The 24,293-nt window shown below is 33.5% G+C and overlaps 1 protein-coding gene across 1 annotated transcript in view; it reads left to right on the top strand.

Annotated features, from left to right (window-relative positions):
• CARPA (Carbonic anhydrase-related protein A) overlaps positions 1-24,293 on the top strand; it is a 483,368-nt gene that overhangs the window by 292,010 nt on the left and 167,065 nt on the right. Inside the window, exon 5 of the mRNA XM_075378891.1 lies at positions 21,237-21,332. Within this exon, the coding sequence (XP_075235006.1) occupies positions 21,237-21,332 (96 nt within the window). The remainder of the gene's footprint in view (positions 1-21,236; positions 21,333-24,293) is intronic.

Below are 24,293 nucleotides of genomic sequence, written 5' to 3'. Positions count from 1 at the left end.
TGTCCGAAATTTCTCTTCTATTTGGAGCCCATCTTGGGCATACAAACACAGTGTGTTCCGCATCGTCAGTCTCTGGGCAGTACACACATTGTGGGGTAGGTCTTTTTCCAATTCTAAACAGATAATGGCCGAACGAGCCGTGCCCCGTCAACAGTTGTGTCGTATAAAAATCTACATTACCTATTCTATTACTAGTCCACATATTTATGTTGGGGATTAGTCGCCTGGTCCAATCCCCAACTCTAGAGTGTGTCCATGTATCCTGCCACTCTTGATCGATTAGCCGTTCAACCTCATCTTTGGCTAAATGTTCTTCCTTTAATTTGTAAGTCAATGGGTAGAACCTTCGTTAATATACACAACGCGTCGTATGACACTGTTCTGTATCCCGCGGCTACACGCAGTAAAGCAAGCCTGTGTACTCTTTTTAATTTTGTTTTGTTTCTCTGAATATTCATTGTATCTCCCCATATCGGGGCCGCATATAAAATTGCTGACGTGGTAGCCGCAGTTATCAGTCTCCTTATTACCATTTTCGGTGTATTATGGTTCTGGAAAAGAGTCCTCAATGCCTTAATCAAAGGAGTGACCTTCTTACAAATCATCTCTACGTGTTTGCTAAATCTTAGGCTTTTATCCAAAAGAACCCCTAAATACTTTGCTTCTTTGACCTCCTTAATTCTCTCTCCTCTAATTTTTATATTGAGGTTTCTAATAGGTCTTCTACCTGAACAACAGGACAAACAACAGGATTTGTTAGGGGATATCTGCAGCATGCTTCCTACCAGCCATTCATCAATTATTCGTAACGCCTGATTTGCTTTATCCTCTAGGTTATTAACTTCTCTGTCTTCTACTAGGATAGCAATGTCATCAGCATATCCAACAACAAAAACCCCCTCGGGATAATCCAATCTAACAATTTTGTCATAAAAAATATTCCACACTATAGGCCCAAGGACTGATCCTTGTGGAACTCCTCCAAATATCTCAAATGTGGATTTTCCTTCTAACGTTTTAACCTCAATGAATCTACGGTAAAGGTATTGATTAATCTGGTTGACTAGATAATCACTTATATTCATGGCTTGTAATGCTGCGATAATGGCTTTCCAAGGAACAGATCCAAAAGCATTTTTTATATCCAACATTATAATAAGTGGGATTTTCCTAGTTCTCCACGTGCCGTTTCTACTAGTTAATGCCCAGGTCTTAACTTTGTCGATCGCGTTTATCGTAGACCGGCCTTTTCTAAAACCATATTGCTCCTCATGTAAACAACCTTTTTCCTCGATTTCTTCTCTGAGTCGGGTTTCTAGTAATCTTTCGACTACCTTACCCATGTTATTTATTAGTGTGATTGGTCTGTATCCTACTTGTTCTTGATTTGGTCCTATTTTAGGAATGAAAACAGTTCTGGCTTCTTTCCAACTATTGGGGAAGTTACGGTTTTGTAAGCCATAACTTGCAACATCCACTAATTCCCAGGGTATGATCCTGGCAAGGTCTTTAATGATGGCTGCAGGTATGCCATCCGGTCCTGGACTTTTTTTATTTTTTAATTTCATGATGGCTTCCAAAACCTCCTTTTGAGTGAACCTGCCAGCCTGACACTCAATTACCTCTCTATTGAGATCTTCTATTCTGAGAAATAGCAATTTAACCTGTCGTGCCGACATTTCAGTACTCAATGTCGGCACGTATCTTCCCAGGCGTTTGGTCACTATCCTAAATGCCTTTCCCCAGGGATCTTTGTTAAGCTCTTCACACAACTCCAGCCATTTCTTTTTTTTAGCTTGTTTGATAAGGAAGTTGAGTATTTTCCTAGCTTGTCTGTATTGCTCTATCGCAAGACGACCTTCTTCTTCCGTTCTATTTCTAGCGCGTAATCTCTGAGCTGCTCTTTTGTATTGTTGCATGATTCTTCTCTGCTCTTCTATCGCTGCAGACCACCAATAAACCGGGTGATATTTATTGTTACTCGGCGGTAATTTAGCTATCTCCTCTTTAATTATATCCTGGAACGCCTCAGGAGTTATTTGTGGACAATTTTTGATTCTGTTTGCTGCGTTGTTGGTAACGTGGTGAATCTGTTGTTCTGTCATTCTACTGAAGATGTTTAACTGTCTTCTTCCTGGTGGGTACTCTCTAAGGGTGACTAAAATGGCCCTATGGTCACTAGCAGTTTCTTCGTTAAGGACCTCAAAGTCGATTGAGTCAGTACGGATCCTACTGTCGATTATAACCAAATCAATTATCGAATTATATCCTCTTGCGCTATAAGTGGCGGTCCCGTCGTTAACACAATTCGCGCCATTAGCCTCAAGCAGTTCCTCTAGTATTCTTCCTCTAATATTCGTGTAGGCCGCACCAGCTAGCGCTGTCTTACAATTGAAATCGCCTAGGACAAGCGTTCTCTTACAGGAGCGCGTCATGACTTGCTGTAAGTCAAAAAGTCTATTTTTAAAGGCTTCCGTAGTACAATTAGGACTAATGTAAATTCCTATTATTATTATATTGCTTAACTCTACGGCTACCATACCATCACCCCTATGATACAGGTTGTAGTCCACATTGCCAGCAATCCTCCTGATGGTCACATCCCCATTCCTGTCAGTCACCCAATGTCCCCTGGCCGCCAAGTACACATTTGGTTCCGTGGCCACCAAGAAGTCGGCATCGTACCTTGTTGCAATCTCCTCAGACAGATCACAAGACAAGCGACTTCTATTATTATTAATTAGGATCAGTCTATTCATGACTTTTATCACAACTCGTACTGCCAGTCCTGTGCAACGTACTATTACATTCCAGGCATCGTGTTGCCTCCTTACAGTCTCTGATTTCATGGCCAGGTTTCCCACAGTTAAAGCATAGGTCCGAGCGGTCTGGACCTCGACATTCTCTTCTACTATGCCCGGTACCCCAGCAGCGGTAACACCTCTCGATTTCTGTCCGGATGTATGTCCGGCAAAACACCCATCCTACTCTTAGCCTTGATGCAATAAGTTTTACTGCATTCTTTTGTGTGGTAACCACCGTGGCGTTCATTGTGTTTCCATACGCTTCCCTGAGGGATGTAATCTGAAAACTCTCCCCCGTACCCAATACTTTTTCTACTGCCTCCTTGACCTCACATTCCTTGGTGTCGCACAGCATATCCTTTACATGAACCACCGTTCTGCGGTCCCCCTTTGTTCTGATATTAACTTGTAGGTCCTCTGCTCTATTTTTTAGTAGGGAGGAAAATTCCCCCTGCTTTCTGCGATCCATTTATTCTGACTTCAAACTGCTGATCTCTACCCTTCTTGATAGACAATATTTCACCAGCTTCCTCCGCCTTGACCTTCTCTTTCATTGTCTTCAGGAGGTCAGCATAAGATTTTCCCGGAGCCTTAACTATCACGGTTTTACTTTCTATAACCGGTGGGGTTCCCCTTCTCGCTGAAGCAGACCTGGACCTCGCTCTTCCGTGATCTCCCACAAGAGGGAGTATCATTCTAGGTAGTGTCTTACTTTTCCTCATAAGGTATATAACAATTTTTCAAACCAGAATACCCGACGGGCCAGTGGGCACGACGAAAACCGCTGACTCAGGCCTTCACACCACTCTTCGAAGAGCTTTTATGATGCGAGAGGCCATGGCCTTCTCACCCTCGCTGGAGTCGTAAATGACCACATATTTTGTAGCATTAGTAGTAATTTTCTCTTCCTCAAGGATCGTAGATTCTTGTAACACCATTGCTCCCGGTGTAGTCCCAGCATACTGGCTGTTCGGCCTCAGTCCATTCAAGTCTACGAAGATGCAGTTATCATCTCCCGGTTTCAAAGTATTTTCTTGGGTGAGTCGATTCATCACCCAAGTTGACCATCGAGTGGGCAGTCTTTCTATTAACTGTTCGTCTGATAAATCATCGTCCAATATATCCGACATCTCATTCCTATGATAGCCCTCAGTTTGTGTACCCTGGAAATTCGTGTCAGGTGCTTCCTCACTTATCCTTTGTAGTTCCTTGTAAATCTCTGTAAGTTCTCTCTCATGGGCCTTTATCGCTGTGGCACTTGCCTTGCCGGTCAAATGTCTTAGTTGCAACAGTGCATTTCCCAATCTATAGGTGACGTCTTTTAGATTAGGAGGGGCCTCCTCTTCTTCGGACGATCCCGCTCTTGCTCTCTTGGCACCTCTACCCTCTATTGTCTTCCATTTGGCCTTGTCTTTGCTGAGTGTTGTGGTCTCCATGTCTTCTGTACCCTCAGTAACGCTTTCCCTCCTTCCAGAACTTCCCCGCAAGTGCCCAGCCACTTGGGAGGCTGTATCTTCCACGGGAAGTGAGCTACGTCTCCTCATTGTATGGATTCAGAATCAGGGGACGATTCCGAATCCAACGACACCCCACACGGGCAGTGTGGGGGGGACCCCCCAAAATAATTTGGGGGTGGGTCAGGGGGATTGCATATATTGCCATCTTTTTTCAATTTTTTTTTTCAAATTTAATGTGCCTCAGGGCCCAAAGCATAAAAATACCCGTTTTCAAAAATTTTATGTTGAGCCCGACCGTTCAGTAATAATAATAATCGAAGTACAGGCTAACAAATATATTTACGTTCATGAATCTTCCAAAAATTTTTATTTCTTTTGTATTTTTTTTGGACTAACGAGTTTTTGAAACGTCAACATTCGCAAATAATCACGACATGCAAAATTTTATCCGACCGTTGTTAAAGGTTTCCCTTTTATAGCTATCCTGCTACATTAACAATACAGGTATAGCCGGAAATATAAAGATAAATGATAAACAATTTTTTAAATAACTGCGAAGTAAGAAAAATTTTTTTAAAAATATTTAGCAATATTTATAAGCTATTTAAACCAACAAAAGCAGTCGCACTTCAACTAAAACAAATAATAATAAATGGGTATAAGTGGAAACGTTTTTTATAAGATAATCGAAATCAGATTACCAGTATTTAACAAATTGAATCCTTTTTGATAAGATTAGTTGTATTTGTGATTAACTTCATGACATATTTAAACAAATAAAAATCTTTATCAATAAAATAATAGTATCGTAAACCATTTTAATATAAAAAATTACATTATTTATATAACATTATTAGTAAACAATTAGATGATAATATTACGTAATTCGTGCATTTTTTGACCCTCTGAAATCTATAAAAACAAATAAATCGTATTATATATATATAAACTACCATCCCCGTCGCGGCTTCGCTCGCTCTGTTGATTACTTGCGTTTCCCGTATTTATTTTATGTTTTTTTGTCAAATAACCGAAGGCTAGTGCAGCCGATGCGTCGAACATGCAATAACAGTGGTTGTGGCTGAGCTGGTTGAGCGCTGCGCTGTTCACCATCACACTCTAAAAATTCGAAAATAAAAAATACCCTAAAATTATTTTTTGATATTTATCTGAAGAGTATATACAATCTCCAGTCTACACAGATGAATATCTCATTTAGTACAGTTGGAAACGGGAAAAATTAGCAATCATTGTTCAAAATCTTTTTACTTTCTTTACCCATTTCAAAGTCAAATTTCAGAAAATCTAGAAATCGGTTTTTGCAATGAAGAGTATACATACTAATAATAAAGTTTATATCTTCATTTGTTGCCGAGAAATTCAAAAAAATTGTCGGGTTTCAAAGAAAATTCAAAAACCCATTTTAACCCTTTAAACTTGGAATTTCAAAAAGATCTAGACATTTTAATTAGATCTTTACATGTAGATTACATAACCAAAAAGTCATATTGATATCTACATTTGTTACTGAGAGATTAAAAAAGAAATAGAAAATTTCATTTTTACTCCATTTTAACTCTTTAATTTATATAAAGTATCCGCTTACCAAAAATTGTTAATATTGACTATCCAAGCGCTTTCGGATTATTCATCCATCATCAGTTGTGAATATAAATTTTTATAAATGGGAATTGAAATTAAAAAAAAAATTAAAATTATCATGTTCATAACAGTTAAATGTCAATAGGTAAAATAAGTCAACATTAAAGGAAAATGTCTTGTCAGTAAGATGTTTACAACCGTTATACTTTTCCATATTGGGCATTTACGTGTATACTTCTCACATCAGGAAAAATACTACGCGTATAACGACAATCGGACGATTCAGTCCACCTTACCTTTTTTTTTTATTGATGAGTCATAAAAATGCATTTACGCACGCCTTAAAAATGGGGCAGTGTCAGACTCGCACATGTTACTAATTGTTACTAAGAGCGTATGTATACCTGCACCCTACCGACTAAAATTCTTTTCTCACCCATTTTTCCCCTCCTTCAGACAGACTTCTTATCAGTCTGTCTGATCTTCTTAGGCGCCCAATAACCAAGTCCAAGTAACTTGGCCTCGGCTTCCTTCTCCACTAGTATATCTTTAACGAGTCTCTGTACTGCATTCTATTCAAGAGGGTCTTCTAATATGTGAGACACGATATTGTCCGTAAATGGAAACCTTGGTTTTCTATTTTTTTTGAATTCGCCCAGAGATAAGTCGGCCTACCGCTTTGGCATCATAACGTAATTAGCGCTCATTTTCAACGATATCGTTGGGCTTAATGCCAGATATAACAAGGACTGCCACTCGAGAGACAGTCCTATAGGAACCGATCTTTGATAACAATAGGAGACGCTGGACTCTCAACAAAATATTCCTGTAATATTTTTAATTCATTCGATTAGCCCAGAATTTTTTGTTCGCATTGTTGTACGGAATTGAAAGTTTCCTCTGTTGGATAATCTTAAGATCTGTTTCATGAAAGCTGAAATGGAATATTTTAGAACAGCCATACGTAAAGCAAGAGAGATAGAATAAGAATCGCCATAGCACCAGGTCAACTTAAAAAACAAGATACGTGATAGAATGGAGAATATCAGAACGGTATAATCATTCTTGTGAACAAAAGTGGATTGCCGATCGAAATCCGACTTTGGAGCTTCTACTGTGTAGGAAATTGGAGGGATGCCAGTGGACAGTTAAGTAAATGGCTGATGAGTCAAATACTTAGCTTCTTCATAACGTTGAAGGAAACAAAGACACATGTACCGATAATCAATAGTATCTTTAAATGTCTTCCTCATTACAAAAAAAAAAAGAAAAAAAGATTTATAACATTCATTTACCTTAAGCAAATACATTTTATTCTTACGAAAACATTAGGGTGTAGAGGTAAGTTTAGGTTTGAAATAAGTAATTTTTAATTAATCATCATCTTCACTGATATTAAAAAAAAAGTAATCCTTTGTATTTTACATACAAATGTATGGATTTATTATCTCAGAATTGTCTGTCAAACCCTCCGAAAACTTACTAGCAAAAATATTGGCATTATAAACTAAATTTTTAAATTCTAAAGTACGTTGGTTTTCTAAATTACCGATGATTTAAGTTTATTATTAGATGTGTACTGAGAAAATAGAACGGTTTCTAGCTTCTTTTTTTTCAGAAATAATACTTCAATAATCCGTAAATATTTCTGCTTTATTATCGGTTTGAAATAGTGTTTTCCTTAGCGGTAGTATATAACTAATTATACAACAACAATTATAAGTATAATTGTTAACTATAACTATACAACAAAAACTTTCTAATTTTATATCACAGTATTGTTTTGCAAGTATGGTTTTAAAAATCTCCTTGTACTTCTTATCTAAAATAATCAACCAAGTAATTTAAAATACCGTAAACTTTTATTTAATTTTTCATATAAACTTGTTATATATTTGTATATTTTATTATCGTGAAGTAAAGTTATTCTCGTCACAGATTTATTGTTATCTACAGTTAACGTTGTACTTTCTTCTTCGGGTAGATTTTATTTATCCAATTATTTCCATTATACCTTGTTTTTTATTTTTCAGTTCTTTAGTTTTAAAAGTATAATATTTGGATTAAAAACATTTCTGTCTTACAAAGATAATCGCATAATCTTTTTTAACACCTACATCTAATAAATAAATATTTTCTAAGGATTCCAGATACGATAATATATATATATATATATATATATATATATATATATATATATATATGTATGCAGTATCTTTTATAGTGATATTGGATATAATGATATATCGGATATAATGACCAAAGACTTGTCTCTTGGCTGGTTTGGTGAGCTGTTAATACGTAAATACAGTATGTATATTGTTTATAATGACATCAGTTGTAGTGACATATCTGTTATTATGACTACTGCAATGCAACATTTTATCGCTTATAATGACGTACGGAAGTGACTTGTCATTAATGTAATATATATCTTGTCGACAAATGGCTTCGACGGTTCGTATTTCATAACCTTGTGCTGGCCCTGAAAAGGGCCGTTTTTTGCGTTAGCTCTGAGAAGAGCTGTTGGGTCCGGAAGCTGGTCTCCGGACGAAGTCGGGGAGTTGCGGCTCGTCCATTGAAGTCGGACCGAGATTTCCCTCAGCGGCAGCTGGGTCCCTATTACAGCGTGGCCCTCAGAGCCCCGCAGTGTCGGGTCGGCGTCGGTCGTCTTTCGCCAGCGCGGCCAAGGCGGTTCTCCCCGAGCGATCCCACGCTGGGCCGACTGTTGCTGCCGAGTCCGGCGACTGGAGCTTGAGCGGGAAGGTAGCATTCGTGTCCAGAGGATCCCTGGCGGGCCGGCCAGGCCAGCCGCTCCGGTGGGGATGTTGGCATCCGCCGGAGGTCCCGCACTGAGCCGGCCAGGGAACTTCTTCTTCAGGTGGTGGTCGACGATGAATTGTCAATTCACTCTCGTGCTCGGTGTTTTATAGGAGTCTGAGAGTTGTGGGGCTGCAGCGCCGCTATGGTGGCAGAAGTGCGCGGTGGGGGTGATGCTTCTATGAGCGCGTCCGTATACTGTGCGCTTGCTCACATCGTTACTACCGTTATCGCCCGCCGATATTAAATTAGGCATATATGTGGTAACAATCTATATCGTAGCTACAGAAATATTTGATGGTTCCTTTTTTCTTATATATGTTCTGTAGTTCTTTTTTTAACTTCGTGTACCAGATTTTTGTAAACTGAGGCAGTCACACATTTAGTTGTTATTAATCTTTTGATGTGAGCGTATCATATCGTGCGGGTACAGTATTTTATTTTACGTATCTGTGTAATTCATTATAGTGATTTAATTATGACTTCGCGAAAAATATTCAAGATAGAGAAAAAAGCACACATTATCGGAGGTTAGAGAACGGCGAAACTAATAAGGACATCCCCCAAGAATTAGGGGTAGGTCATTCGACAATATCGGTAATACGGAAGAACCGTAATAAAATTAAGTAAAGGTTTGATACAAATTCTGTGTAATCAAAAAAATTATGGCCTGGTCAACATAATGATACAAAGCAAAGTAACTGACTTAGCAGAAGAAATAATTTTTAAATTTTTTTCTATCTTGTTTTACAAGAAATACGTATTTGTATTTATTATTGCGTAGTTTTGTTTTTTTTTTTTATAATATTTTTGCGGAAATAAATTATTAGTTTGCTATATTACAGTACCCGTGTAGATGGCTTATTTAAGTAGTACCACTAAGATACCTAAACATCGATTATTGTAACTATCGATTATAATAATCTAAAATCGTCTGTCCATTGGAGACATTATAACGATATTTACTGTAATATATATACATACAGAATGTCCGACGAAGAAACTTTCGGGACATGTTTTACTGGTGAAAACAATGAAAAAAGTTCACATAAAAATAGGTCTGGAAACGCATTTTTTGAGTTACAGCTAGCAAAAGATTTCTGCCGGATTTCAATTCTTCTAATAAAAAGAAGCCTACTGTAATTTTCGGGACCCAAATAAAATTGGTATTTTCTTACGTAATTTGAGCTGGGAAATAGGATAAAATAGATCCCAGAATTGTAACTCCAGTAGTTTGTAAGATATCTGACGTAAAACATAAAATTCGATATCGAAAAACAGGTTCTTTTAGGTCTGTAAATATTTTGTTAAATGATTAATAGATGCGGAGAATTTAGTGACAAAACTTGTTGAGAATTTAATTCTGAGAAATTTATTGATCAACGCAATCCAAGTGTCAGTACACGACGTCTTTTTAAATGGATCGTAATTTCTCATTCGATGGTTTGAAGGACACTTAAATAAAACAAGTTTTTTCCTTATCATAAACAGCCCACTTGATCATCTTATACCCTGGAGATGGTGTGCTTACCTTGTACTTTTTGTAACTGCTGGAAACAAATCGACAACCCTACAAGTATGTTTTTTTACCAACGAAACAAATTTCACTCGAAATGGCGTCAACAATTTACGCAATGAGCACACATGGGCTGACGTAATCCTCATTAAACGGTGGAAGGAAACACCGATTTAGCGTCAATGTATGATGGGAGTCTTCTTCACAGTCACCTGTTTACATTACTTGGCCGCATTAATGATAAGGTCTACTTGCACTTTCTTCAAGATTTTCCACAGCTTCCCAATTTTCTTGTGCCGTTTCTACTTACTTAAATCATCATTTCCCTGAGAAATTGATGTGAAAATCCACACTTCTAGTCCTTATGATCGCCTGATCTAACACGTTTAGATTTTTGCGTCTCGGGAAGGATGAAAAATATTGTATACAAAAGTTCATTCTTTTGAGGAATTAATTGTCCGCATTATGAATGCGGCCAAGAAAACAAGTAAAAACAGTACAGAGGTGTGCCAAGAAACGTTTTGAAAATGGTGGGCACATTTTGAACATTTATTATAAATCGGTACGTATAATGCATTTTGGTCTAGTGTACTGTTTCTAAAGAAATTAAAAATTTTTCTAAGTTTCTTTGTTTTATTCAACTTACCTTAGACTACTTTGTTCAGAATTAAGTTCTCTACAATTTTTGTTCGACAGTTTTATGTGTTTATTACCTATTTAACAAAGTTATTGTACGTCAAACATAAAAAAACAAGGGTTTTTATGCCAATTTATTGAATTTAACTCAAGATTTCTCAAAAGCTACTGCAGAAACAGTTCTGGGATTTATTTTATTAGATTTTTCATGTAATATTCATAAGAAATTAGTAATTTTTCTTCTTGATTAACGTCCTAAAATTTCAGTACAACCTTATCTCATCGGGGTAGCTGAAATCCAAGCGAAATCTTTCACTAGCCGTAACTCGCAAACGAAGCATTTTAGTACATGTTTTATATTAACTTTTTCCATTATTTTCACGAGATAATTATGAAAGTTTAGGGAGATTTTCGTGTGTGTAAGTACACACACACACACACACACACACACACACACACACACACACACACATACCAAGATATATATATATATGTAATTTTTTTTGTGAAAACATATGTTGAAAATCTCTTTTTATAATTAGGTTCTGATTTTGGATCTCATTTCATTTTTTAGAAAACTGTCTTTTTCTAAAGAATTTTGTCTTAACAATTCTTAATTAATAAAAAGAAATTTGAATAGTTATTGAGTTTAATTTTTTAAAGTTTTGATACATCTAATGTGGGCATACTGTTAAACATTTATTTACTGTTCCCAAATGATTAGAATTCATACAGTTGCAATGTCTATTAAAAAAATCTGAAGTGGACCCCACCTGTACGCCTATTAAATTACATATGTAGATTTTTTTTAAATGAAAAGTAGATAAAATTTTTTTTCATTAATAACTTCTGATATTTTTTCATATTTTTTTTTATTCTATTGTTATTATTGAATTATTACTTATTGTAAAACGTTTTTTACAATCTGAGGTTAATAATTATTATTAAATCAATATATTTAAATAAAAAAAGTTAAAAAAAAGGAGATGAAGTCTGATTTGAACCGATGTGGCTTCCCCTTGTAATATCAAAGCGCTTTATTAATTAAAATTTTATTTGGTTATAACTCTGGAACCGATGAAAATAACTACCACTTGTGCTATATCGTTCAAAAGCTCTCAACGCGGGCTTATTACTGCAATTAAGAAAAATTCTAAAATTAAGAGTTTTTGGATTTTGGAGTTTTTTGGACACTTTTGGTCCAGTCGATTGCAATCTAAAGAGGCGGTACACAACTAGATGTTACAACAGTCCTAAATCTAAATTTCAACATCCTATGGCTAATCGTTTTTGAGTTATGCGAGGTACATACGTACGTTCAGACGTCACGCCGAAACTAGTCAAAGTGGGATTCAAGGATGATCAAAGTGGATATTTCCGTTGAAATTTGAAACCGAAATTTTTCGCGATTGCAATACTTCGTACAAGGAAGTAAAAAAAAGACCCGATATCAAATAGATATTTTTATAATAATATGTATAATAATTATTATATGAAAAATTACCGTACATTCTATTCAAAATGTTTATTATTTCTACTACTAAATTATAAATGTTGTAAATTTCCTCAAACTTCGGCACGGATAACATAAAGACGTTAGCTACATTCTACAACGCGTATCAGTCAGTGTTTTGTTACAAAAGTTACTGCAGTTGTGATCCTAGTTTTCAACTTATCAAATTAGCAGGTAATTTTTATTTTACGAGATTATAGGCTCAACTGCTACGGTCATTAACCCAAATGGAAATTTGTAACGCATGAAAAATGTCATGGTACGGGATTCGCACCCTGGACCTGCGGATGAAAGGCCGAGACGCTACCAATCCGCCAATGTAATGGAGGAACATAAACTATTACTGTATTTCCTTAAAAAAAAAAAAAAAAAAAAAAAAAAAAAACTATAAAATGTTATAAAACAAAACCGCACAACCGCAAAACAATTGTTTTATTTCTAAAAGTTAACCGTGGTAAGAACTTGTCGCTTTTCATGTTAACTAAGAGGATATCGCAGAATTTTTTACGTTTTCTTTTATCACTTACACGGATAGCTTTTATCGGTTGTAATCGTCATAACACACGTCGAACAGTCATACGAGCAGTCGCAAGTTCCTGGCTAGCGCGACGAGTGGACTTCTTCGAGTTTTTAAAAGCTTTTTAAAGTAATCTTCGTTTCGATGTCTTTATACTGTCTTACTTAAATATGATTAAACATTATCCGATATTTGACTGTTATATTGTAACAAAATGTATCAGCAAACTTCTACGAATTTAGGTGACAAAGTTTAACCATAAGTAAGTACATTCGTTAATTTTTTCAATTTGGATTCCTCCCCTGTTGAATAGATAGATAATTTTCGGTATTAAAAAAAAAGAAAAATTATAAAAGTTTCTTATATTGAAAAATTGTAACAGCTTTTCGAATTTGAAAATTTTTATCTAATCAGAACGCCGATTAAATATTTACCGGTTTATGAAAGCTAATAATGATTACCGAAAATATTTGTAGTTTTATTTAAAAAAAAAATAGGTTGATGATGGAAAATATATAGACAATTTTATTGGACTGAGCTAGAACGCATCAGTTATATTTACCCTCTCACTCACTCTCTCTCAAAAGAGAGAGTGCGTGTACGCCACCCACACATACGTGTGCCAGTAGTATAGGTACAAGATCCATCTCCCATTTCGAACATTTATCTTAGGGTTGACCTGTCTCTGTACAGAGTGGATGGTCTCCATTACTATTTAATTTATTCTGTTTGCAACGCTTTCCTGAATTCCCCTTTCTATGTGTCTTCTTGCACTTCCTCTCTTTACTACTCGTTTTTTCTTCTTCCCTTTTGGAAATGTTTTCACTCTCGGACGGGTACGTAATCGAACATAAAAACAGGTTTTTCTTATTTAGCTTATTGAAAGTTTTAGTATAAAGATAACATACTTGAAATAACTACAAATAGAATTCGTAGTTTTAATTAACACGATGGGTGAGATAAGGTTTTTTATTCTACGTTGTTATTGTTTTAATTATAATTTCCTTTTTCTGTGAATTTGTTTTTCTATAGTTTTCAATTGAACGTCCTCTGTTTTCTATGTTTCTCCATATTCTTTGATTTTCTTTATAAAGTTTCTCATTTTCCTAGTATTTGTATACGTTTCAATTTTTCTTCTATATCTTCCACTTTTCCTTTTATTAATCCTTCCTTGAATAGTTTCTACGTATCCTCCGAGCAACACGGTTTCCTTTTCTTTAATATTTTCATGAAGTTCTGATTTTTTTCTATATTTTTCAATACGATGAAATGCCGATTATCCAGATTGATTTTTGCAAGGCCGAATTCGGATAATCAGAAATCCGGATATTTGGGGGGAAAAAAAGATTTATTATACGTACTGGACACCATTGTATTGTTAATTGGATATCACACTTATTCAAAAAATGAAAATTTTAAAAAATAATATATTTAATTAAATTAAAAAGATGTTCGAAAATGCGTGTAATATATTAAAAAATAGATACAGCAATACGTTACGTAAATTTCAAAACGTGGAAATTTGCTAATAAAAAAATCAGAGTTTAGAAAAATTATCTGAAAGAAATTGAAATTTACTGTCTTATAGAAAGTATCTTTGAAAAAAATTATTAAAAACTTATCTCGTATAAAAAAAATATACTGGAAATAAATTGATTTGATTTAAGTTTCTGTGTGTTATAAAGTCTAATTTCTTAAAGATTACAACAAAAAAATCCCTTTCGGCACGCCGGAAGGCGAAGGTAGATTTCACTGGTGCTAAGAAGGAGATAAAAAGAATTTCCACCTTAAAGTTATGATTTTTTTTTACCTCGAAACCCCATTTTTTTCACCCTCTGAGCCAATGATTGGAGATATAAAAAAAACTTTACTTAGATAAGTTTTAGGCCTTATCCAAAGAATAGTAGGAATTTTAAACGAATTCCATATTATACTTAAGAAAGTTATCGGGATATTTTTTCTTCTTTTTTTTGAATGGTCATCTTTTGCTGAACGGTTGGTCATATCAAAAATTGTTTCAGGCAAAATTTTTAGGTAATGTTTAGAGGAGTAACGACCACTTTAAATCGATTCGGTACTGTGCCTATTAAGGGAGTTATGATTTTTTTGTTTTCAAAATCCCATTTTTTTCCACCCCGTTGACCGATGGTTGGTGATATCAAAAACCTTTCCTTAGATAAGTTTTAGGCCCTTATCAAAAGAATAGTAGGAACTTTAAACGAATTCGATATTTTATTTACTTAATAAGAAAGTTATAGCGATATTTTTTTTTCGAAAAACCACCTCCCATTTTCAGCCCCATGGTCCGATTTTGCCCGTTAACGATCTGGACTGAGATTTTGGTTCGTTATATTTTATGTATCAATTTGAATGTGATTGCCGCAAAATTACGGCAGTTAATTTTCTCGTGTCCACAAGAAAGTGAAATATGTATATATATATAAACTTTTGAGCTGACGGTAAAGACTCCAAGTCTTGGGGATGTGAAACGCGAAGATGTGTCAAAATTTTCCGGAAGTCGAATTATGGTACCATTACTGTAGGTAGCTTTCTTATGAAATCTACATAAAAACAGATACAGCAATACGTTACGTAAATTACGTTACATAACATGAGTACGTTAAATAAATTTACATACATACATTCCAAAAAATAAAAATTTGCTAATAAAATAATCAGAGTTTAGAAAAATTATCTGAAAGAAATTCAAAATTGCTACCATAATATCTTATATAAGTATCATTTAAATTAAAAAATATATATATAACCTATACAAAAGTACTGTAAATAATTTGAGTTGAGTAAAAAAGTACAGTATGTGTTATAAAAGAAATAATTTTTAAAAAATTACAAAAAAAAAATTTAGTATGTTTAACAGAATAAACGAAATTGGATTTAAATTAAATTTGATTACAGAATTCTTAAGATCAGTGAATTTATAAAGATTTAACGATGTAGACTTAAAAGTGAGTATACTGCGTGATTTCATAATAACGTCATGAAAATTACATCGTTTACCATGGTTAAAGTTACGAAAATTAATTTTAAGCTCTAATTTGAAAAAGAAGCTGTTATGTAATATTAGAATCTTTTTTTTTTTTGTAAATTACAAAACGGATAAACCTTATCGTAATATTTTTAATAAATTTATTAAAATTAAGGGAGATTAATTATTATTTTAAATAAAATGTAATAAATATAAAATAATCGACAAATCTTGATTTAATTTAATTATATCGAACGTCTATATAAGAAATAGTCTATATAAGAAATTAATATTGTTGCTCGACAATAATACCCACACGTACGCACACATGTACGGAAGTTTACATCGCGTGATACTGTACTGTTCGACGGTAGCCAATCACAGAGAAGGAAGCCACCTGCTTTTGTTCATCCCCCGTTACTCTCTCCACCCGCGTAGCATTAGTCAGACTGACAGATGTTTTACTAGATGAGTCATCACAAAAAAATTAAATAAAAAAATAATTACCTCTAATATTCCTCTTAGCAAAAGTCCTCTGTCAGCGTTGACGATACAATTTTATAAATAATCGTTTTATTTTATCATTGGCTGTCGAACTACCGTTTTTTTATTAAAGCATATATTACTATAAAGAATTTATTTATTAAATTTATTTTATTTTATTTATATTTACATTTTCATTAAAAATTTTTTTTTTATTAAACACTTCGCTTTTATCATAATCTGAATTTTTTTTTAATCTAGCACAAATTATGTATTACAGTAAATAAAATTGTACCTTCAAAACTAGATTGAACTAATATACCGTATTTTTATTATCGTAATATTATTCATAAAAATTAAAATAAACTTGAAAATTTTTTAAATACTCCAAAATTTGATGTCTTTAAACTTTCATCGATTCCCCCACCAACAATATCGCCTCGAAAGGTTTTTTTGGTCGCTTACAACACTTGCACTATTACTATCCTTACGAAGATGAAAAGAAAAAAATTCGTTCAAAAAATGTGCGATAAATGAAAAGATAGTTTTGTCGATTTCCGGGATAAAGAGGGAGAATTTGGGGAGCAACTTTTTTTTAAACGGTAAGATAAGCGCGTACGCATGTACTGAGCTTAATATAAAGTCAGGTATGTACTAAAAATTTTGAGAAAATTGACCTCAAAGACACTATCTATCTCATCCCCTGGAGATATTGGCCCCAAACTGTTACCAAAAAAATCGCCTAATATACATGAGTCTCTGAGTACCGGGTTTTATCAAAATCATTTTATCCATTCGCAAGTTATTAAAACTCAAACGCGTCAGTACACGCTCATACGTACGTATGAACCTTATCCCCCGCTACTTTTTTTGGGTTCCCTGGGCCATAAAACGTTGAGAAATAAAGAAAAAAACTCCTATCCCATTTTTTGACCGATTACCGTATTCACAAAAATTATCATTCATTAGTGTAGTGTTTTTATTCGTATAAGTAATACGTATAAGATTTTTATATAATTACAAAACGCACCCTTTGCTTATTAAAGTAACATTTTACAAATATTAATTTTTTTATAAAAAAAAGTAACAATTATTTTTGTTTAAATTAATATAAATTTTAAATAGATAAATATTTATTTAAAGTTTTAATACTGATCCTTTTAAAAGTCAATATTAATTAAAAAAAATAATATTTCTTTCTTTATTAGTGTATGTTGTTATGTTGTTATCTTTTATAAATTACGGTTATGTTTTTTAATCTTTAAATATTCCCGTTTTTAAAATAACATTCTAAATAAAATTAGAGCGTTACTTTTTTTCTTTGTATATGATTTACGCGTATTTGTAGTATATTGTGTATTATATAATAAAGCTAATCGGGTCAAATTTTTACACGTAAGGCATTTTATAGATCTTTACGATTCAAAAGAAACAAAAAAAAATTATAATTTTAAGATAGAAAAATTCCAACAAAGTATATATCATCCGTCCGGAATTTTTTACAGCGGACTGTTTATTTTTTTAAATTTTATTGATGTCTCTAGACCGGATGAATCGAATAGCGAGAAATTTTGCGCCGCTTCTGTATCGGACATTGAAGTCATTTAATTTTGGCTGTAATCTATCAGAAGGACAGACAGAAACCCTTTTTACGTAGTTTTTACGACTTCATAGGTAAGTCAAATATTTTCTGATCTTATTCAAACCCCAGCAAACAAAAAACGCATTACTATTTTTTGTAGTATCAAGACGCAAAGTTTCACATACTTGTATTAAATAAACGATTTCAACTTTTAAATTAATATATATCAGTTTGGTTATTTATTTTTGCTATTCCGTTTTACCGGTGGGTAAATCAAGTAAATTAAAAATATTTTTTAAAATACTTTTTCTTGTTTTGGTTTTTCCCAAAGAAAGATAAAATTATGAATTTTTTTCTATTCAAATAATTCAAAAATTATCGGCAGTAAAAGTTTATTGAACATTTAAAAAATAATAATTTTAACACAATGCCGTTAGGAGATAATAAGTCTTTAAAGTTATTCTTTTGCGCGTAAATACTGTATCTTAATACCGCTTCAAAAATCGATAATTCTTTTGTTATTTTTATAAAAAAATAACTATGTTTGGGGGGGGGAACAAAACAAAATATCAGTTCTATTTTTAAACACTCATATACATATCTACACAATTATATAAAGTAGAACCGCGTTTTTCTTTGTTCGAGATAAACAAAAATTCTAATGTTGACACTGCTTGACTTCTTTGTACGCCGATTAAATTAGAAATACGCATTTTTTGTTGCGCTTCATTTAAACTTATTTCATTTGAATGCGAGATAAAATACTCCAATTCTTTAATAAAGCGGACGGTTACACGATTTTTGAAACTAGAGAACGCGTACGCAAATTAAGATCAGAAGAATTATACCGAACCAAAGAGCGATTAATCGATCGGCAACAGAAGACAAATAAACGACACGATGATCGACTCCGACCTAGGGAGAATATTGTCCGACGATATCAGAGGAGTAATGAATTAAACGATCAGAATTTTTTGCCGTTTATTAAAGATCGGGCACGTATGCCTCAGTATATATGTTGTTCTTGTGAGGGTCTACTTTTAAGTCGCTGTGAGGTTAACTTAAATGTTATAAAATTAAACGGAAATTAAACTAGAAAATCCAAAAATAATCTAAATTATAATTTTTAATTAATATTAAATTATCAGATGTTTCACCGAATTTATTACATATACACATATGTGATAACGCCTATTAAATTCCATATACAGATTTTCAAAAGTACATTATAGAATTTTATTTTTTTATATAAAAATTTTTTTTTTTTTTTATTGTTATCGTTTAATTATTATTTATCGTAAATATTTTTTAACAAGCAGAGATTAATAATTATTAATAAATCAATATATTAATATTAAAAAAAAGTTAAAAAAAGAAAATGAATTCTGATTCGAACCGATGAGCCTTCCCTTGTAAGATCCAAATATTTCATTCGTTAAACCTTTATTTGGCTATAACTCTGGAACCGATAAAAATAAATACCGTTTATGAAATATCGTTGAAAACCTCTCGATGAGGGCTTATTACTGCGGTTAAGAGAAAGTCCTAAATTCGGATTTTTGCATTTTGGGTTTTTTTGGACTCTTTTGACTTAGTCGTTTGCAATTAAAAGGGAAGGTGCACAAAATAGTCCTAAATCCAAAATTTCGACATCGTACTGGTAATCGTTTTTGAGTTATACGAGATAGATACGAACGTACAGACGTCACGCCGAAACTAGTCAGAATGGATTAAGAGACGGTCAAATGACCGGATAATTCCGTTGAAATCTGAAAACCGAAATTTATCGCGATTACAATACTTCCTTTACTGCGTACAAGGAAGTAAAAAACTACTCGACGAATCGCAACCGAATTTTTACCTCCGTTTCTTGACGTAAGCGAGTAGTTTTTAGATTTGGTTCATCTCGAAATATCTCTAAATAGAGATTTACGGCAAATTTTGCCGTAAATCTCTATTTTGCCGTAAATTAAGCGCAAACTTTAAAGAATTAAATTAATGGACTGTGAACTGTAAAGCATATTACTAAAATAATACCCTTAAATTTATGTTGCGTAAAATAAAATAATATTAAATAAATTAAAAAAATTTCTGGTTAACAATTACGGTTTTCCCGTGAGGATTGCGTGTGAGGCTGGAGTGGTGAGGTATACGAGCACTTCGTGGGTGCAAGACCGATCATCACCATCAACCGGTAACAAACGGGGTGCCCCTAGGGTACTGTTTTGGGAGGTGCAATGGGGTGCTCTTACAATACCTCTGCAAACAATCGTCCGATTTCCAAAATTCAAAGGGTGTATATGTTAGTAAGTTAAAAGCTAATTTTTACATGCATCAGGCACATTCTAGAACTAACACACACACACACACACACACACACACAAACATATATATATATATATACGTCTCTTCGTTTGTTATCGCATCACGCGAAAATCAACCGACCGATTACTTTAAAATTTGAAGGATACATAGGATACGTGTTTTCCCAGGGAAAGTTTTAAGCATCCACCGACTCCCTGGCTCCCTTGTAGGTTAAAAAATATAAAAAAATTCATTATTTTTTCATCCGCAAGGAGGGTGAAGCTGTGAAAAAAAGATATTCACGAGGGAAATATAGATTAATCTTTTTACTTCAACAGTCAACATTCAGTCTTCCTTTGTCAGCCATCTGGAGAGACACACAAACAGCGCACTCGGAAAAAGAAGAAACTAATATTTATGAACTTACTTTTTCCTGTTTAGCCTCCGGGAATCACCGTTCAGATGTTACTTTAGAGGATGATATATATGAGTGTAAATGAAGTGTAAGTCTTGTACATTCTCAGTTCAACCACCAAAGAACACCGGTATCCAGGATCTAGTATTCAAATCCGTATAAAAGTAACTAACTGTCTTTACTAGGACTCGCTGGAACTCTCGACTTCCAAATCAGATGATTTGGGAAGACGCTTTCACCACTAGACCAACCCGGTGAGTTAATATTTATACTCCTGTCACTTCTGCCAACATAAAACACATTAATAATTATTAACCTGAACAATTATTGTCAAAATAAATGTTGCATAATTTCTTTCGCCGCCACCTTGTATGAACGCTCTTTATTTATAATTTATCATTCCGTGGACTTCTTTGGCGGATTGGTAACGTCTCAGCATTTCATCTGGAAGTTCTGGGTTCTAAACCCGTTCAGATTTTTCATACGTTAAAAAATTATTTTCATTGATATTTGTATTTTGGTGGTTAGTATGTAGTTTATAAAATATATAGTAATTATTATTATTATTATTACAAATGAATTATGTAATTTTTTGTTTCAGATTCAGCTTTATGGATTTAACGCTGAGTTATACCATAACATGACAGAAGCACAACACAAATCACAAGGAATTGTAGGAATTTCATTAATGGTTCAGGTAATTAATTTTTTCTTAATTTACCACCATAATCCTTTTAAATCTAGATTACGTATGAAGTACATTGATTTTACAGTAGATGAAAAAGAATTTTTTTTTAATTTTAAACCGGTTGCTTTCAGAGCCGTACGAATGATTTTGGTCCCCTTGGAAAATATTAAGTATTGGCTCCCCTTTATGTCTTTTTTAAAATAGCTAAATGGCAAAAATATAATTAAAGAAGATTTTTTATTATAAAAAAAATTTTTTGCAATAAAATTAAACTGTACAAAAAGTTACTTTTTAAAACAAAAAAATGTAAAACATGGCTTAGATCCGGTCCCTGCATGATTGGAAGAGAGGTTTTTTAGCGTGTGAGAGCCCCGCACTGCCATAAGTGCTGGCCTGACGGCCGCTGGCAGAGCTTTTTCCTCTCCCTACTGAAATAAAAAAAAAATAAATAAATTTGTAATAAGAAAAATAACATCTATTCATGTTAGTAATTTAAATATTCATACTTAAAAATTAAATAAAGAAATTCATCTATATTTTTACTTTTCTCGTTTTCATATTAGAGAAATCATTAATGATATTGTCAGATTTTAAATCGCTCATGAATTTATATTCTATTGACAAAAGGCTTAAATCTGAAATACAATCTTGATTTTTTGTAGATCTCAAATTTTTTCTTAATCTTCTAAAACTTCTTTCAGCCGTGGCTTTTGTCGCTGGCATTGTCAGAAATATACGTATAGCTTGTACAATATATATAAATAAAAAATATAAATGTTCGTTTGTTCAAAATCTTAAATTTCCAAAAGTTTTTCACCGATGCTTTGAAAGTTTGACAGAACGTTGCATTCGAATACGCGCGTGTTTTTATATACCTACTATTTATATAGCTAAGATGTCACACCTGTGACAAGTAAAAACAGCTTTTTTTTTAAACAGCGCTATCTGTTGGACGTAAAAGCAACACACGCTATACTAAATATTTTAGATTCCATTTCAGTGTTTCTAATATGTGTGTCCGCTATAGAATAAAAAACTACTGGACCGATTTACACGCGGGGAAAAGGGAGAAAGAGAAAAAGGTAAAAGGGAAGAAGGGGAAAATGGAAAAAAGGGGAATAAGGAAAAACGGGATGAGAAATGGAAAGTGGAAAGGAGAAAAAAGAAATAGCGAAAGGAGAAAGAGAAAGGGGAAAAGGAAATAAGGGAAAGAGAAATGGGGAAGGAAAGGAGAGGGTAAATGGGGGAAAGGGAACGGGAATATTGTAAACATGAAAATGAAAAGGGGAAAAGAGAAAGGTTAAATTTTGTGAAGTTCCGTAATGTTCATTTTGTTAATGTTTTATCAAACTTTCAATTGTGTTCATTTAATCTATATATATATATATATATATATATATATATATATTCAAATATAGCAATGGCGAAGCATTGCCGGGTCTAAATCCCATTCATTCAATATATTCAAAATATTCATACGATAGTGCTTGGATCTTTATTTTCCAATGAATTTAAAATAGTTCAGTTTAATTAAGAACTAATTTTCGTCTATTTTTGGGTATGCTGCTGACAGTAGATATCCTTTTTCTTCTATGTTTTTATTACTGATGAAATTAAACGTACCCCAGTTAAAAAATAGAACTCTTCTCCAATCTGTCGAATGCAGTGAAAGCGTTCTTCCAATTATATTATTACATCTATAACGCTGTACACGATATTTGAATGAAATCTAAACTGGTCGATTCATCATCGGCAAGTTTATCTGTCGTTTTCTTCCTTTTATGTTTTCTTGTACCTAGTATGGTGTTAATGCTTAATTTATTACAAACATCAACCACCTTTATGAATATTTTTCTTTTTTCTTTTTTAGTTTTACTGTTTAGTACTGCTTACCTCTCTTAATTTCATTCTTTTATCGCTTGTTGATGCGTTTCAGAACCACTCCCTTGTTAAAACTTATTGGAAGGTAATCATCTTTTTTTTTAACCTGCGGGACCACCGTTAGGTATTGCTTCAGAGGATGAGGTGAATGACAAATGTAGCGTGTGAAAATGCCATGCCTGACTGGGATTCGAACCCGGGACCTCCGGATGAAAGGTTGAGACGCTACCACTCGCATCACGGAGGCTGGCTTCTGTTAATTTTTTTTGTAGCGCATAGTCAACGCCCCTCCCCATATTTAACGTCATACCTTATCTGGTTTTCTTCTTTTTTATTGGTTATTAATTCTATAAATCAGTTAAACAATTCATTAATAAATAAAATCTGTTGTGGACACCATGAATTCCTTGTACGCCTATTTTATGTACACATTTTTTTAAAAAAACTTAAAATTTTATTTCATTAATAACTTCTGATATTTTATCATGTTTATTTTTTTTTAATGTTATTATTGGATTATTATTTATCGTAATTTTTTTTACAATCGGGTTAATAATTATTAATAAATCAATATATTTAAATTAAAAACAAAAAGTTAAAAAAAGGAGATGAAATCTGATTCGAACCGATGTGTCTTCCCATTGTAAGATTCAAATATTTCATTAATTAAAATTTTTGTTTGGCTGTAACTCTGGAATTAATGAAAATAAGTACCATCGTTGAAAAGTTCTCAATGATAACTTATTACAGTTAAGAAAAAGTCCAAAATCCAGATTATTTTGAATTTTGGCCTTTTTATGGGCAGTTTTGATTCTGTTGATTGCAATCAAAAGGGGAGGTGCACAACTAAGTGTTACAAAAGCCCTAAATCTAACATTTCAATATCCTATGGCTAATCGTTTTTGATTTATGCGAGATACATACGTACAGACGTCACGCCGAAAAAAAATCAAAATGGTTCAGAAATTTTCTGAGATATTGCGATCACAGTACTTCCTTTACTTCGTACAAGGAACTAATAATATAAAAATGGCTATAAATACGAATAATACAACTAAAAAAGATTTTTAACGGCAACATAGAAGAAAA

This window comes from Lycorma delicatula, chromosome 11, assembly GCF_047948215.1.
Source record: "Lycorma delicatula isolate Av1 chromosome 11, ASM4794821v1, whole genome shotgun sequence".
NCBI lineage: Eukaryota > Metazoa > Arthropoda > Insecta > Hemiptera > Fulgoridae > Lycorma > Lycorma delicatula.
The sequence above is the reverse complement of the archived record's forward strand: the minus strand, read 5'-3'. Positions and strand labels throughout refer to the sequence as shown.